This window comes from Triturus cristatus, chromosome 4_2, assembly GCF_964204655.1.
Source record: "Triturus cristatus chromosome 4_2, aTriCri1.1, whole genome shotgun sequence".
NCBI lineage: Eukaryota > Metazoa > Chordata > Amphibia > Caudata > Salamandridae > Triturus > Triturus cristatus.
This window is the reverse complement of record NC_140586.1, coordinates 192,412,109-192,425,861: the sequence shown is the minus strand read 5'-3', so window position 1 is coordinate 192,425,861 and position 13,753 is coordinate 192,412,109. Positions and strand designations below refer to the sequence as shown.

Sequence of the window (13,753 nt, the reverse complement as noted above, 5' to 3'; positions counted from 1 at the left end):
GTGAATTGGTAATGTTGCCCGTCCACCACGAACCTGAGGTATTTCCTGTGAGAGGGGTGTATTGGAATGTGAAAGTATGCGTCTTTCAGATCCAAGGTTGTGAGAAAGTCTCCCTGGGAGAGGAGTGGGAGGACTTGTTGTAGAGTGACCATGTGAAAATGGTCTGAGTGTATGTAGGCATTTAGAGGCCGGAGGTCCAGAATGGGTCTGAGGGTCTCGTCTCTCTTTGGTATTAAGAAATATAGAGAGTAGACCCCTAGATTTCGTTGGTTGACGGGGACCTGCTCTATAGCATGTTTTTGCAGGAGTGAAAGTACCTCTTGTTTGAGCAGTGTGGAATGTTCTTGAGACATTGGACGGTGCCTTGGTGGGATATTGGGTGGGGTAGATGTTAGCTCTAGACAGTACCTTGACCGAATAATTTGGGTCACCCATTTGTCCGATGTTATGGACTCCCATACGTGGATAAAGTTTTGTAGTCTGCCCCCGACCGGAGTGGAATGGTCTGGGGGGAGCGGAGGGGAGTCATTGTGCGGGGGGGGGGGGGGGGTGGCAGAACGGGTGTTGGTTTTGCCCCTGCCCCTATTGTTGTTACCCCTGTAACCACCTCTCTGATTGCCCTTTGAAAAGGTATTTTGAGGAGGGGACTTGTAGGAGGAAGAGGCGTTATCGGTGGAGGAGCCTCTACCTGTGCCACGAAAGGACGAGCGTCGAAAGGAACGTTGAGGCTTGTGTTTGGAGTGCCCCCATAGACTTTGCTGTGTGTGTCTTTCTTCATCTTTTCGAGCGCTTCGTCTACCTTTGGCCCAAAGAGTGTTTCCTGGTCAAAGGGGTGATCGAGTATGGATGCCTGGACTTCTGGTTTGAACCCTGAGATCCTGAGCCAGGCGTGGCGGCGAAGCAGGACACTGGTATTTATGGCCCTAGAAGCAGGGTCGGCTGCATCGAGGGCACACTTAATGGAGGTGTTTGTGATTAGTTTACCCTCCTGTATAAGGTCATGAGCCTTGTGCTTGTATTTTTCTGGAAGGTGCTGCATAAGAGCCTCTAGTTCGTCATAGTGTGCTCTATCATATCGCGCAAGCAGTGCTTGTGTGTTTGCAATGCGCCACATGTTTGCAGCTTGGGAGGCGGTACGTTTACCAGACGCGTCCAGAAGTTTAGATTCTTTATCTGGCGGTGGGGCATCTCCTGAGGATTGGGAGTTAGCCCGCTTTCTAGCTGTGGAGACAACTAGGGAATCTAGGGGAGCAGGGCCCTTGATGTAAGCAGGGTCTGTGGGTGCCGCCTTGTACTTCTTCTCTATTCTAGGGTTCAGTACTCTGGCTCTGACAGGGTCTTTGAACACCTCTGTAGCGTGCTTGGTGACACCCTTAAGCATGGGTAAAATGGAAGTAGATTTGTCTTGTATATCAAATGTATCCAGTAGGAAGTCTTCTTCTACTGGTTCACTGTGCATGTCCACCCCATGGTAGTGTGCTGCTCTCTGCACTAAATGATGAAACCCTAAGGAGTCCTCTGGAGGAGACGGCCTTGATGGGTATAGGTCGTCCTGAGGTACATTGGGTATATCAGGGTTATTGTAATCCTCCCATGGATCTGGGGTCCCTGGTGGAGTGGGATCCATTGGGGGGTCCGCCGGGTAATTGTCCGGATCCCCATCATCTGGATCTGGGGATGGGGCCGGATCATAGTGAGGTAAAGGTGGCGGAGACCTGTGAGGTGGAGGCGGTGGAGGAGGTGTGGGTAGGGGAGGCGGTGGTGGGGAGGGCACTCTGAGGGGAGAAGTAGCAGAGTCCTTCCTTTTGGGTGGAGGAGGAGGAGCCGGAGCATCAAGGCGTCTTTTCTTGGTAGTTAAAGTCAAAAGCCCAGTCTTTGGATCTTTGGATAAAGTCTTTTGTAAAGGGTCTGGTGTAAACAGAGCCAACGGTGTCGAGTCGTCTGTCGGCACCAGTGATTTCGGAACCGGGGGTTTCGATGGTCTGTGTGCGCCATGCTTTTTTGGGGTCTCCGGGTGTTTCGGCGTCGAATGATGTTTCGGCGCCGGAGCGTCGGTGCCGACAGATTTGTGTTTGTGTTTGGTCGGCACCGAGTGTCCAGGCTTCGGCACCGGTGGTTTCGGAGTCGAGCTGGATTTTGCAGTCTTCGGTGCCGGATGCTGTTTTTCGGCACCGGGTGTCGGCTGGCTCGATCCCGAGCTGCCATGAGACTTTGGGTGCTTCGACACCGGGCCCGAAGGTGGGGTGATCGAAGTTTTGGTTTTGCCCAGGCCGGCAGGCGAGGGAGTAACCTGAGTCTCTTTGGTTTTCGGCGCGGGGGTGGGAGGGGGCATAGTACTCACGGCCCGCTGCGCTGGTGTAACGTCCTCCACGTCGGAGTCGTCGGCCTCGGAAGCGCTGACGACGTCTTCCTCCTGCTCGGTGTGTGTTTGCCCCGAAGCTTCGGCGTCGTCTCCGAAGATGTCCGGTGGAGCTGCAGAGGATGAGTGCGCCATGGTGCGTCGAGCTCTTCGATCTCGGATGGTCTTCTTCGATCGAAAAGACTTGCAGGCGGGGCAGTCTCTAGCCTCGTGTTCCGGAGAGAGGCAAAGGTTACACACCTGATGGAGGTCGGTGTGGGGAAATTTAGACCCACATTTTGGGCACTTTTTGAACGGAGTCCTTTCCATCGGCCGGGACCGGAGTCGCGGAGGGCCCGAAGGCCGGTGTCGATGTACGGGATGGAGAAAAGTGCCGCTTCGAGAGATGAAGATGATGAAGGAACTCGAAGAATCGAGGATTTTCCGTCGAGGCTGGAACCGTAGAAGTTCGAAGCCGGAGCACGAAGTATCACATCCGAGCCCGATGGCGGAAAAAAACAATCTGAGGATGGAGCCGAAGCCCATGCGCAGTACGGACCGAAGGAGGAGTCACCAAACTCGTGACTTCCAAAGACTGTCCAAGAAGAAAACAAACTGCAAACATCCGGGCCCAACACCAGATGGCGACCTATGCTAAGTGTACAATCTGCAGCTCATATGCCTCGAACAAGTGAGTTCCTCTGTAAGCGTTCATAGTGTGTAGTGCTGTAGATTCACATGCTCTGCTTACTCCTGCCACCTAGTGTTGAGCTCAGACAGTTTCAAGTTCTTTTTCTAAGAAGTTTCAAGTCATGAGATCTATGGGCACTTATGCCTGCATTGTGCAAGGACAGCAACTTTATTTTAGATTGTTTTTAGTCCAGTGGGTTACATGTGCATTGCTAATTCTAGGAGAGAAAAAAACTGCAGCCAGAGCCACAAGTCCAAAAAGGAGGGTGGGCACCTGTGAATATACAACACTAGAGGCTACAAACAGATGTTACACATTAACATGGTAGCATGCGTTACTGTAGATACACATGCTCTGTAGACACTGTAAAGCAGCCCTTCCATTTAAATGGCAGCCAGCGTGTGGATGGAACAGATGTTTGAAAAAAGGGTCCAGAGGAGTGTCTAGCAGGAAAACCAACACAGTAGTGTTTGGTAACGGGTGTGCCGTTGACCAAGTAGCTGCTTTACAAATAACAGCTAATGGGATATTTCCATGCAAAGCCATGGGAGAACTTGCATGGCTTTGAGTTAGTAGGTTTGGTTACACCCAACTAGCCATCTTGCAAATTCTGCTTTTCAAATGGGCTGACCTTCTGGGGGTTGCTAAAAGATACAAACAGTTCTGCCTTACAAAAGCACGTTCTATTAATGTAGTACAGGAGAGCCCTTTGGACAGTGTGGAGGACTCTCCCTGGCACAGACAATGGAGTGTAAAACAGACCTAACATTCTATAGTCTGGTCGAGATGAGCAGGAGAAATAACCTTGGGCAGAAACTTAGGATTGTCCCATAATATTGCTCTATAGATTCAGACCTGGATGTAGGGTTCCAGTACGGTGAGTGCTTGTAGCTCACTAATGCGCCGGAGAGAGGTTATTTACAACCAAGAATGAAAATTTCCATGAGGGGCAGGAACGCAACGACTCAAAAGGGGGAATCCATGAGTCTAGTGAGGGCTATATTCATGTTCCTTTGAGGGGCTGGTGGCAACCATGGGGGATTGACCATGAAAGCCTGGATAACAGTTATACTGAATAAGGAAGAGTGGTCTGTTCTGCATACAAGCGAATAGAGCAGCTAAATGAAGTCTATTGGAATGGCATGCGTGTGGTGCCTGGAGGGAATTCAAGAGATGGGCAGAAACAGGCTTCATAAGAAGTTCTGACCAAAGTAATGGTGTTCAGCTTCGGTTGTTGAGTAAAAATGGAAAGGTTCTCTTGTTCTGGGACTAGATCTGTGCCTTTCCTTTGGTCCTGCTACTGCGCTGCAACATTTTATTCAGTCCAAAATATCTAGTTTCTTTTCAAGGAACAGTTTGTTTTCAAGCAGCAATCCTCTGAAGCAGATGAAAAAAAAAAATCTAAAGTGGAGTTTATACCCTGCTGTTTTGTTGGTTAAGGTGGTTACAAGTCACTTAATGTGCACTCAAACAAAATACTATAGCCAATTGCTACAGTAATAAAATTGCCCAACCTGTAATTCACAACACATGCTGCAAGTGCGATATGAACAATTGTTACTTACCTGTAAACAGGTGGTTCTCCAGTATTGGTGTCTTTCATAGATTCACATGCTTGAATATTCCCCGTCGGAGTGGGAGTCCCACGGTAAATATAGCAATATATACAGTGATTATATATATATATATATATATATATATATATATATATACCTATACATACGTAATCATATAAAAACAGATATAAGCATATAATAACCTCAAGAATGTCCCTATATGAAATTTCCATAGAGATACATGGAAAGAGAAAAAAGACATTCGCAGTCTATCTCTGTCATTATGTTAGTCCGAACTCCGGCCAATCAGGCGCCAGCTCCTCTCTAGAACCTTCTCCTCAGAGCTCCTCACCTCAGATTTTCGTAGCACCATAGTGACTCAGAGTGTATGAGGAGAAGAGAGCCTCTGAAGGGAGGAGGGAGGGTCGCATGTGAATCTATGAAAGACACCAATACTGGAGAACCACCTGTTTACAGGTAAGTAACAATTGTTCTTCTCCAGTATTGGGGTGTCTTTCATAGATTCACATGCTTGAATATAGAATAGCTAGCAGTAACAATAACATTGTTTCCATGATCACAGAGCTTCGAAATTTTAATGACAATCAATCTTCTTATGCATATGACCGTACCGAATAACTAACAGTATAAATGCATCATTATGTCAATTATAAATGGAAACAATATGGAGGAGGGAAGGAAGAGGCTCATCTTATTTAAAAAGATTGCGAAGCACTGCCTGCCCAACTGCAGCATCCTCCTCGTTTAAAGTTGTCAAGCAATAGTGTCTTGTAAACGTGTGTCTGCTCGACCACGTAGCTGCTCTGCAGCTCTGATGCAAAGGCACTTCAGCAAATAAAGCAGTTGAGGAAGACATTGCTCTGGTGGAGTGAGCCCTCACTGGTGACTTGCCTTTTGATGGCAGAAGACGATGGCAGCTGAAAACTTAACGTGCAATAGTTGGTTTCGTCACTGGACGACCCTTGTGAAAGCGTCCATAAGCTATGATTAGTTGATCAGTCCTTCGTAAAGCAGCCCTTCTGCTGATGTAGAATGTTAAACATAGTTTCACATCCAGGGAATGTAATCTCTGCTCCGCAGGAGTTTGCGGATAGCAAAGAAAGTTCTTAAAATCACTGGTTCGTTAATATGACAGTCTGAAGGCACCTTCAGCAAGAAAATTGGATTTGTACGCAATACTACAGAATCTGTTTTGAACTGTAGGAAAAAAAAAGGTGGATTTATTCTAAATGCATGAATGTCACGGACGCGACGTGAAGACGTTGGTGCCCGAAGAAAAGCCACCTTCCATGTTAGATACTACAACTCGACCTTGTGAATCGGTTCGTACGGTGGTCTCATTAGTTGAGCCAATACGATGTTCAGATGCCACAATGGAGGAGGGCGTCTAACAGGAGGAAATTTGCAAATAACCCCTAGACGAATTGATGGATAATCCTTGAAGAACAAAGGGAAGTTGAACCATCCTGACGGAAACGGAAAATTGCCGCCAGAAAAAACCCCTAAAGGTTGCATGAGAGAACCCGGAGTTAGCTAAATGCAAGAAAAACGGTAACAATTGTTCTGGTGTGGAGTGAAAACGGGTGCACCCCATTAGATGCACACCAGTGGAGAACCCTTTTCCACTTTAATTTGTACGTTTTCACCGTAGAAGGAGCCCTCGCCTGAGCTAAAATGTCTCTACAGTCCTGTGGAATATCCAAATGGGCAAATTCACAGTGCTCAGGTTCCAAGCTGATAAGCTCAGTGAGGAGGGATTCGGATGACAAATTTTCCCCTTGTCCATCGTGAGTAGATCTGCACGAGGATGTAGAATGATTGGTTCACATTGAGACAGTAGGAGTAGTTCTGAGAACCATGCCTGCCGAGGTCAACGGGGGGCTATAGAAGTAGATGGCAAGGTTGCCTCCGCATCTTCCACAGAAACTCGAGGTACGAGAGGGATTGGGGGAAGAAAAAACGTAGTCAAACAGATCGTACCAGTCCATCAAAAAGGCATTGCCCAGAGATCTTTTGTGGGGATGCCAGCTTGCGTAATCTCGCTTTTCCGGTTCTCTAGTGTGGCAAAGAGATCCAGCTGTGGGCGACCCCATCGTTGAAATATCCTCTCTAGAGTTGGTTGATGCAACTCCCCTTCGTGGGTCGATGAGGAGGACCTGGTCAGGGAATCCGCCAGGATATTGGATACCCCCGGTCGATTAACTGCTGCATATCGTGATGCGATGGTTGACAGACCACTCCAAAATCGACTGAGCTAGTCGAGACAGTTTCGGAGATTTTATCCTGCCCTGCTTGTTTATATAGTGCATGCAGGTTGTATAGTCTGTCTGTATCAGGACTGATTCTCCTTGGATTAAAGGATGAAAAGCTTTGAGAGCCAGCAATATATAGCCATGAGATCCAACCTGTAGAAGCGCCAGGTTTTTTTGACATATTGACCATTTTCCCTTTATTGATAAATCCTCCAAATGAGCACCCCATCCTTCCAGAGAGGCGTCTGTTATTGTCATGTCTGGTACCATTGTCATAAAAAAAAAATGCCTTCCGTTAGATTGAACGGTTGCGTCCACCACCTTTGCGCCAACTTCATCCGATCTGTGACGTTTACAACATCGTTTAAAGAACGTGTAACCTGGCGTTCTTGGACCTCCAGTACTCCTAGGATGGGGCGGGTCTGTAATTTGTAAAGAGGGATCAATGCAATGCATGATGACGCCATTTTCAGAAAGGACTTCAATATTCTTACAGAAACGGGTCTTATTGATCTGATAAGGGTTACCAGTCAGAGAATTTATTTTTTTTTTTTTTTTTTTTTAAGACGGTCTTGGGAGAGAAGTGCCCTTGCTGACACTGTCTAAAGTTGCTCCCAGAAAATCTGTGCGATAAGGCTGTAGATGGGACTTTGTGGTATTTATGGAGAGCCCTAAGGCGCGAAAACACCTCCTGTCAAAGATGTGTGTGTTGTAGAAGTTGAACTTTCGATTGTGATTTTAGGAGATAGTCGTCCTGAAATGGAAAGATCTGAACACCCTGGAACGTAGGACGCTACTACAGGGGCTAGCACCCTTGTAAACACTCGAGGGGCCGAGCGTAGTCCGAATGGTAAACTTTGAACTGGAAAAAACACCTCGACCCACTCGAAAACGAAGAAATTTCCGATGTTGTCGTAGTATGGAGATATGTAAATATGCATCTTGGAGGTCGATTGTTTCCATGAAATCTCCTTGTGAAAATAATCGCAAGATCTCTACATGCGTTCGCCTACGAAAAGAATGTTTCTTTAGATACCTGCTGAGAGCCCTCAGATCTAGAATGGGCTTCCATTCCCCCTTCCTTTTGGTGATAAGGAAGAATCGGGAATAAATCCTTTCCCTCTTTTGAGGTCTTGGTACTACTCCTATGGCTCCCTTGTGTTATAGAAATTGAACTTGTTGTAACAGTTCTTCGATATGAGCCTGTGGCAGTCCGGTAGGTGGTGTGGGTGGAGGGAATTCGATGAACTCCAAAGTGTGACCTCTTTCTATAATTTCCAAAACCCAACGGTTCCTTGTATGGAGGACCATTGAAAATAGTACCGATAGATTCGATCCCCAATTTTCTGGGACTGATGGAAGTCATGTCTCTTAGGAGTGTAACCCTTGTAAGAGGATTTTCCTCTGTAAGTCTTGGAAGACTGCTGTCGAGAAGTTTGCTGTTGGTTAGAGGAATATCGGTTTGAACCCTGGTTATAAGGTCGATATTGATTGATTCCTCTTCGAAAATTAGAGGAGGTGCCGCGTCCGCGTGCACCCTGAAAGGGTTGTTTTCAAAATTGCAATGTGCCCAGAGAGCGAGCAGTATCTATCTTTCTTTATCGATTGGAGAGCTTCATCCACCTGATTTCCGAATAAACCTCTTTTTCGTCATATGCCATGGTCTTTGACGGTTCCGGCAGTTGCTCAACTAGTGTTGACATATCCGCCCCTTGACGGTCCTAACGACCCAGGTTGGCCAAAGCATTAGCTGCTCTCACCATGGTGGAAGCCATCGAAGAGAATTTTCACCCTATGGCATCCAAACGACATCAAGCACGATCAGGTGGTGCAGTGATCGTAGATGCAGGGTTTCTAGCCCGGCGTTGCGCTGCCTGTGTGACTACAGAATCTGGCTTCGCTTGACCAGTGAGGCACGCTGGTGCTCCTAATGGTGATTTGTACTTTTCCTCCAATCTAGGCACCCGTGCTGGAAGACTATGAGGCCTCCATAATCTTTTTGCCTTCCTCCCTAATAAATTCGATTATAGGGATTGTATGTGTTTGTTTAACAGGCTGATCTTTGAAATCGTACAGGAAATAATCCTTCGTTAATTTGAACGTTAGTGCTGTCCTATCCCTTAACTGGTGGAACTTGCATATCAACAGGTGGTGAGTCACCAGGTAGCACCGGAGAGGGAGATGGTGTTTGGGCATGATAGTTATCCCAATCCACCATACCATCATAATCATCATCAGCATCGCCACCATCATCGAGAATCTCACCATCCTCCCTGTCCTGAGGAATTTCTTCTTCTTCTTCAGTATCATGAGGAGGTACTGTCCGAGTTGAAGAATGTCTCAGCGGTACTGTAGGTATTACCACAGAAAGTATTGGAGCCGGTACCGGTTCCGATATAGTTGTTGGCACCACTGGAGTAAGCGGAACCACAGACACTTGTGGTGATAAAGGAAAAACCGCCGATTATAGTTGTCACAACCGATTCAGCTAAACTTTCTTCTGAATCTTGATCTGAGTCAGTGGTAAAACAATGGTGAAGGAAGGCGGGAATCCTCCACCGATATAACCTCACCCGACATATCTTGTCAAGTACTCGGTGGTAATGGTAATAAAGGAACAGCAGCAAAGGACGAAGTAGTCGCTGTATAGGTCGAAGAGATTTGGATTTTTTAATGCTCTGCAGAAGTCGTCTTTTTTTTTTTTTTTTGAAACCCTTATTTTCACCGATGAGACTGCAGTCGACGGGCTCTGAGGCATAGAAGGCTATTGAAGAGATCTTCGTCGACGGAGCCACCGTCGACGGAGCCACCGTCGACGGAGCCACCGTCGACGGAGCCACCGTCGACGGAGCCACCGTCGACGGAGCCATCGTAGACGATGAAGCCATCCTTGAGAAAACTGGAAAGTTGAAAACCTCACTAGCCTGAGAACTATGTCTCGTGGGCGACACAGCAGTATTCAAAGAAGAAGAAGTGGCAGATGTCATAGTCAGAGACATTTTCTTCTTTTTAAGGAAAGGAGTAACTCCTGTACACTACTGTGTTTTGAGGCTGTGTGGGAACGGCCAGAAGTAAAGTTATCTACCTCAGAAAATTACTTCATCTTTATCCTTAAGTCTCTGGAGCCACAACCAGAGACGGCCTTCCCTGTCTTTCAGAGATTTTTGTAGAAAAAAATTCTACAGAATTTACATTCACCCACTTCATGGTAGGGTAAAGACAGTAAATACACTTACTGTGTGGATCTTCTGAGAATAACGTAGCTTTCCACAAAAGAACAAGGTCTAAACAAAGACTTATACTTGAAGTCATCCTGAAGAGAAAAAACTGAGCAGAGCTCAGGGAGACTCCCTTTCACACGACGTGCGGTAGAAAATCTGAGGTGAGGAGCTCTGAGGAGAAGGTTCTAGAGAGGAGCTGGCGCCTGATTGGCCGGAGTTCGGACTAACAATGACAGAGACTGCGAATGTCTTTTTTCTCTTTCCATGTATCTCTATGGAAATTTCATATAGGGACATTCTTGAGGTTATTATATGCTTATATCTCTGTTTTTATATGATTACGTATGTATAGGTATATATATATATATATATATATATATATATATATATATATATATATATATATATATATATATATATATATATATATATTTATTTATTTATTATCACTGTATATATTGCTATATTATTTACCGTGGGACTCCCACTCTGACGACGGGGAATATTCAAGCATGTGAATCTATGAAAGACACCCCAATACTGGAGAATCTACATTTAGGATTCGGGGTAAAAATCAGGGTAAGTTTACCCTAAAGGGGAGGGTAAATACTCTGTAAAGCTATTCATTAGTATACGGAGAGACAGCCGGAGAGAAACACTGAATCATTGTGGGCACGTGAATGAGGAGCAAACAAGAGAAAGTATGCTGGTGTAATAGTACCACCCTCCCACAAACAGACGCTGGATAAACAGCTATGTGCAATTTGCACTTTACTTTGTGTCCAACTAAAGGATTTAGACAGTGGGTGGTAGGCGCCAATTTCCCCAACCGAGTGCTTCTGCTAAGGGATTGGAAGATCATGAACACATGTGCATGAAAAGCATTAGTTCAATTTTTGACACATACAAAGATCTCCACTATTATCCCACTAGGATTGTCCTCATCCTCCTACCCTCTCAGATGGAGATGTGAGATTGGACAGGAAGTTGCCTCGGGGAGGTGGGTGGGGGGTGAGAGGGAGGTAGTTGTAAGATAACCTACCTGGAGTTTACGTAGCTGCTTGATGGCCTCCTCTCGGCTCTTGTTAGCAGAGTCAATCTGTCCTTCGAGGTCTTTGAGATCCAACTCCAGCTTCTTGCGTGCAGCAACAGCAATAGACCGCTGCTTCCGCTCATCCTCCAGCTCTGTTTCCATCTCTTTTACCTGAAAAAAAAAAAAAAAAAAGCACATGAGTGGAGGGCCATTAGATATGGTAGAGGGATATGGGAGAGCCCCCTGCATCCGAATATTTGCATCAGGAGACATCAAATGTCCATGCAGAAGAAACCGATCTTGTGCGTCAATGCAAAGGTATAGGGTGCATTATAGAATCGAGAATCCATCTCACCACTATTGTTTTTGATCCACTTTTGCTGTGCTGTTGCCCCCTGCTGGACTCCTTTCATCAACAGTTACTGCCACATTTATTACCAGGTTTTCCAGCTCTAGCAGAGTCTGCTAGGGTTTCTCCCTTTGTTCTAGTTTGATACAATGCCCTCTCTTACCTGTCGCACAAGCTGTTTCTTCTTGTCCTCACTCTGCTCATCTCGTCCTTGGAGGTCACGCTCAAACTGAGCCTTCATAGCCTGGAGGTTAACCTCGAGCCGAAGCTTGGCATCCTCTGTGGCTTGCAACTCATCTTCCAGCTCCTCCAGTTGGGTCTTCATTTCCTCCACCTGTTGCTCCAGGGCCCGCTTGGACTTCTCCATCTCATGGACCTGCCAAAGGAGAAGGGGAGAAAATTAGTAACCGGGTCAAGAAGGCCAGACAGTTGAGGCGCAGGACATGGCTGGAGATAGTGGAGGTTCATGGGTACAACTGCATAGGCAGGAAAAAAAAAAAGGAAGACAAGACTAATTGTCAGTAAGTATGAAGGCGAAACAAGACAGTGAGGTGAATTTGATAAACTTTACATTCTGTACCACAGAGCAATTTGAAGTAATTCACTACAAAGTGAAAAGTAAAGCCTCAAATGTGAGAAAGTGCCATCTTTCTTGCATGGTATGCCCCCACTTTTTGCTGAATTGCTGAATGTACTTTAACTGAGTGTTCCCTGGACTCCTGCCAATCAGGTGCCCAGGGCCTATGTTCCTTCCCTAAAACACAAAACCCAAATTGGCAAACCCTGGCCACATGTCAGCCCCTGGTAAATGGTACCCTAGGTACCCAGGGCCTTGAGACCAGGGAAGGCCTCTAAGGGCTGCAGCACTTATTGTGCCACCCTTAGAGGCCCTGTACCCTTACACACACACTTCCCTTGCAGGCTGGGTGTCTGGGTGCAAAACAAAGAGTCGACATGGCACATGTGAGAAAGTCGCTCTGTATATACTGTTCCCAAATAGGTACAGGGTGTATAGAGTCCACAGTCCCCAGAGGCTTGGCAGAGGCTAAAGTTAGATATAACCTTACTCTCTGAAGTGGTAGCTTGGTCGAGCAGTAAGTCAGTATCAGAGGACAGTGTAAAGCATTTGTTGTACACAGTCAGCAAATGGTCTCACACACTCAATAACTGAACTCTAGGCCAATGGTTTATATATAAATAAATATGCTAGTTTTATTTTAGAGCCAACAATTGGATTTAAAATATACTTTCTCAGAATGAGATGCTTTATATAAATACTTTTGCAATATGCTACAAGTGGTTGCAGTAGGCAACACTATTTTAAACAATAATGCATCGAGTTCAATGGAAGTTTCAGGTTATTTGCCACAGATTACTTTTAGGATTACTTTTGGAATTCCAGGACTGGATCCTAGATTCGGTCGTGGGTCAGTACTTGGTTCAAGTGATAAAAGTCGACTTAATTACTGTGATGATTTTTAGACACTATTTTGCCATTTTAAAAGTTGACACTTAAAAAATTTCATAGAAAACAGTCAGATTCCCCATGGCAGAAAATTCAAGTTACAGGTATAGTATGTTCTCGTTACTTTAGTAATCCAGTACTGGGTGCCTAGACTCAGTACTGGGACCTTTATCCAAAACAGGTAAGTAATTAGGTTTTCAGATATTATACGATTTTTAAAGAATATTTAAAGATTGCAGAAATTGACACTTAGAAGAAATTTCACAGAAAACAGTCAATGATTTCCTATGGGAGAAAATTGGGTTACTGGTAAGTACAGTTGTAAGTAGTTTTCAGAGTCAGTGCTGGGCACCAAGATCCAGCACTGGGAGCTCACCTACGAGCAGGTGAGTATTTGTTTGTTACTCGGCTGATTTTTGGTGAATATTTTTAGTTTTGAAAAGTCCACACTTAGAAGAAATTTCAGGAAAAAGCCAGTCTGTTACCCTATGAAGAAAATTGAGTTATCGGTTTAAAGGTAAGTACTCGATTGGCAGAGTTAAGGCTCTAGGCATTAACTCAGGGGTCCCCCAAGGTCAGGTAGGTACAGTTGGTTCACTCCCAGCGGCACTAGGGCGGCCGGGTGCAGAGAGAGTTAGGCCCAATGTTATCCTATGAGGGATGGGGGCCTTGGTTGGTGGCTGACTAGCAGGCCACGCGGCTGTGGAAGCTGGGCTCCTGGTCACTTACTCAGGGCAAGTAGATAGGTGTAGAGGTTGCACTGCCAGGGCCACTCGGGCGACTGGGTGCAGGGTGCTTTTGAGCCTTCGGGCGCTCAATTGATTTCA

General features: G+C 45.9%; 1 protein-coding gene across 1 annotated transcript in view; it reads right to left on the bottom strand.

Moving 5' to 3' along the window:
• Window positions 1-13,753, bottom strand: part of MYH9 (myosin heavy chain 9) — a 318,178-nt gene that overhangs the window by 70,896 nt on the left and 233,529 nt on the right. Inside the window, exons 33-34 of the mRNA XM_085601113.1 lie at window positions 11,625-11,837; window positions 11,122-11,283 (exon numbers count right to left, since the gene is read on the bottom strand). Of these exons, the coding sequence (XP_085457239.1) occupies window positions 11,122-11,283; window positions 11,625-11,837 (375 nt within the window). The remainder of the gene's footprint in view (window positions 1-11,121; window positions 11,284-11,624; window positions 11,838-13,753) is intronic.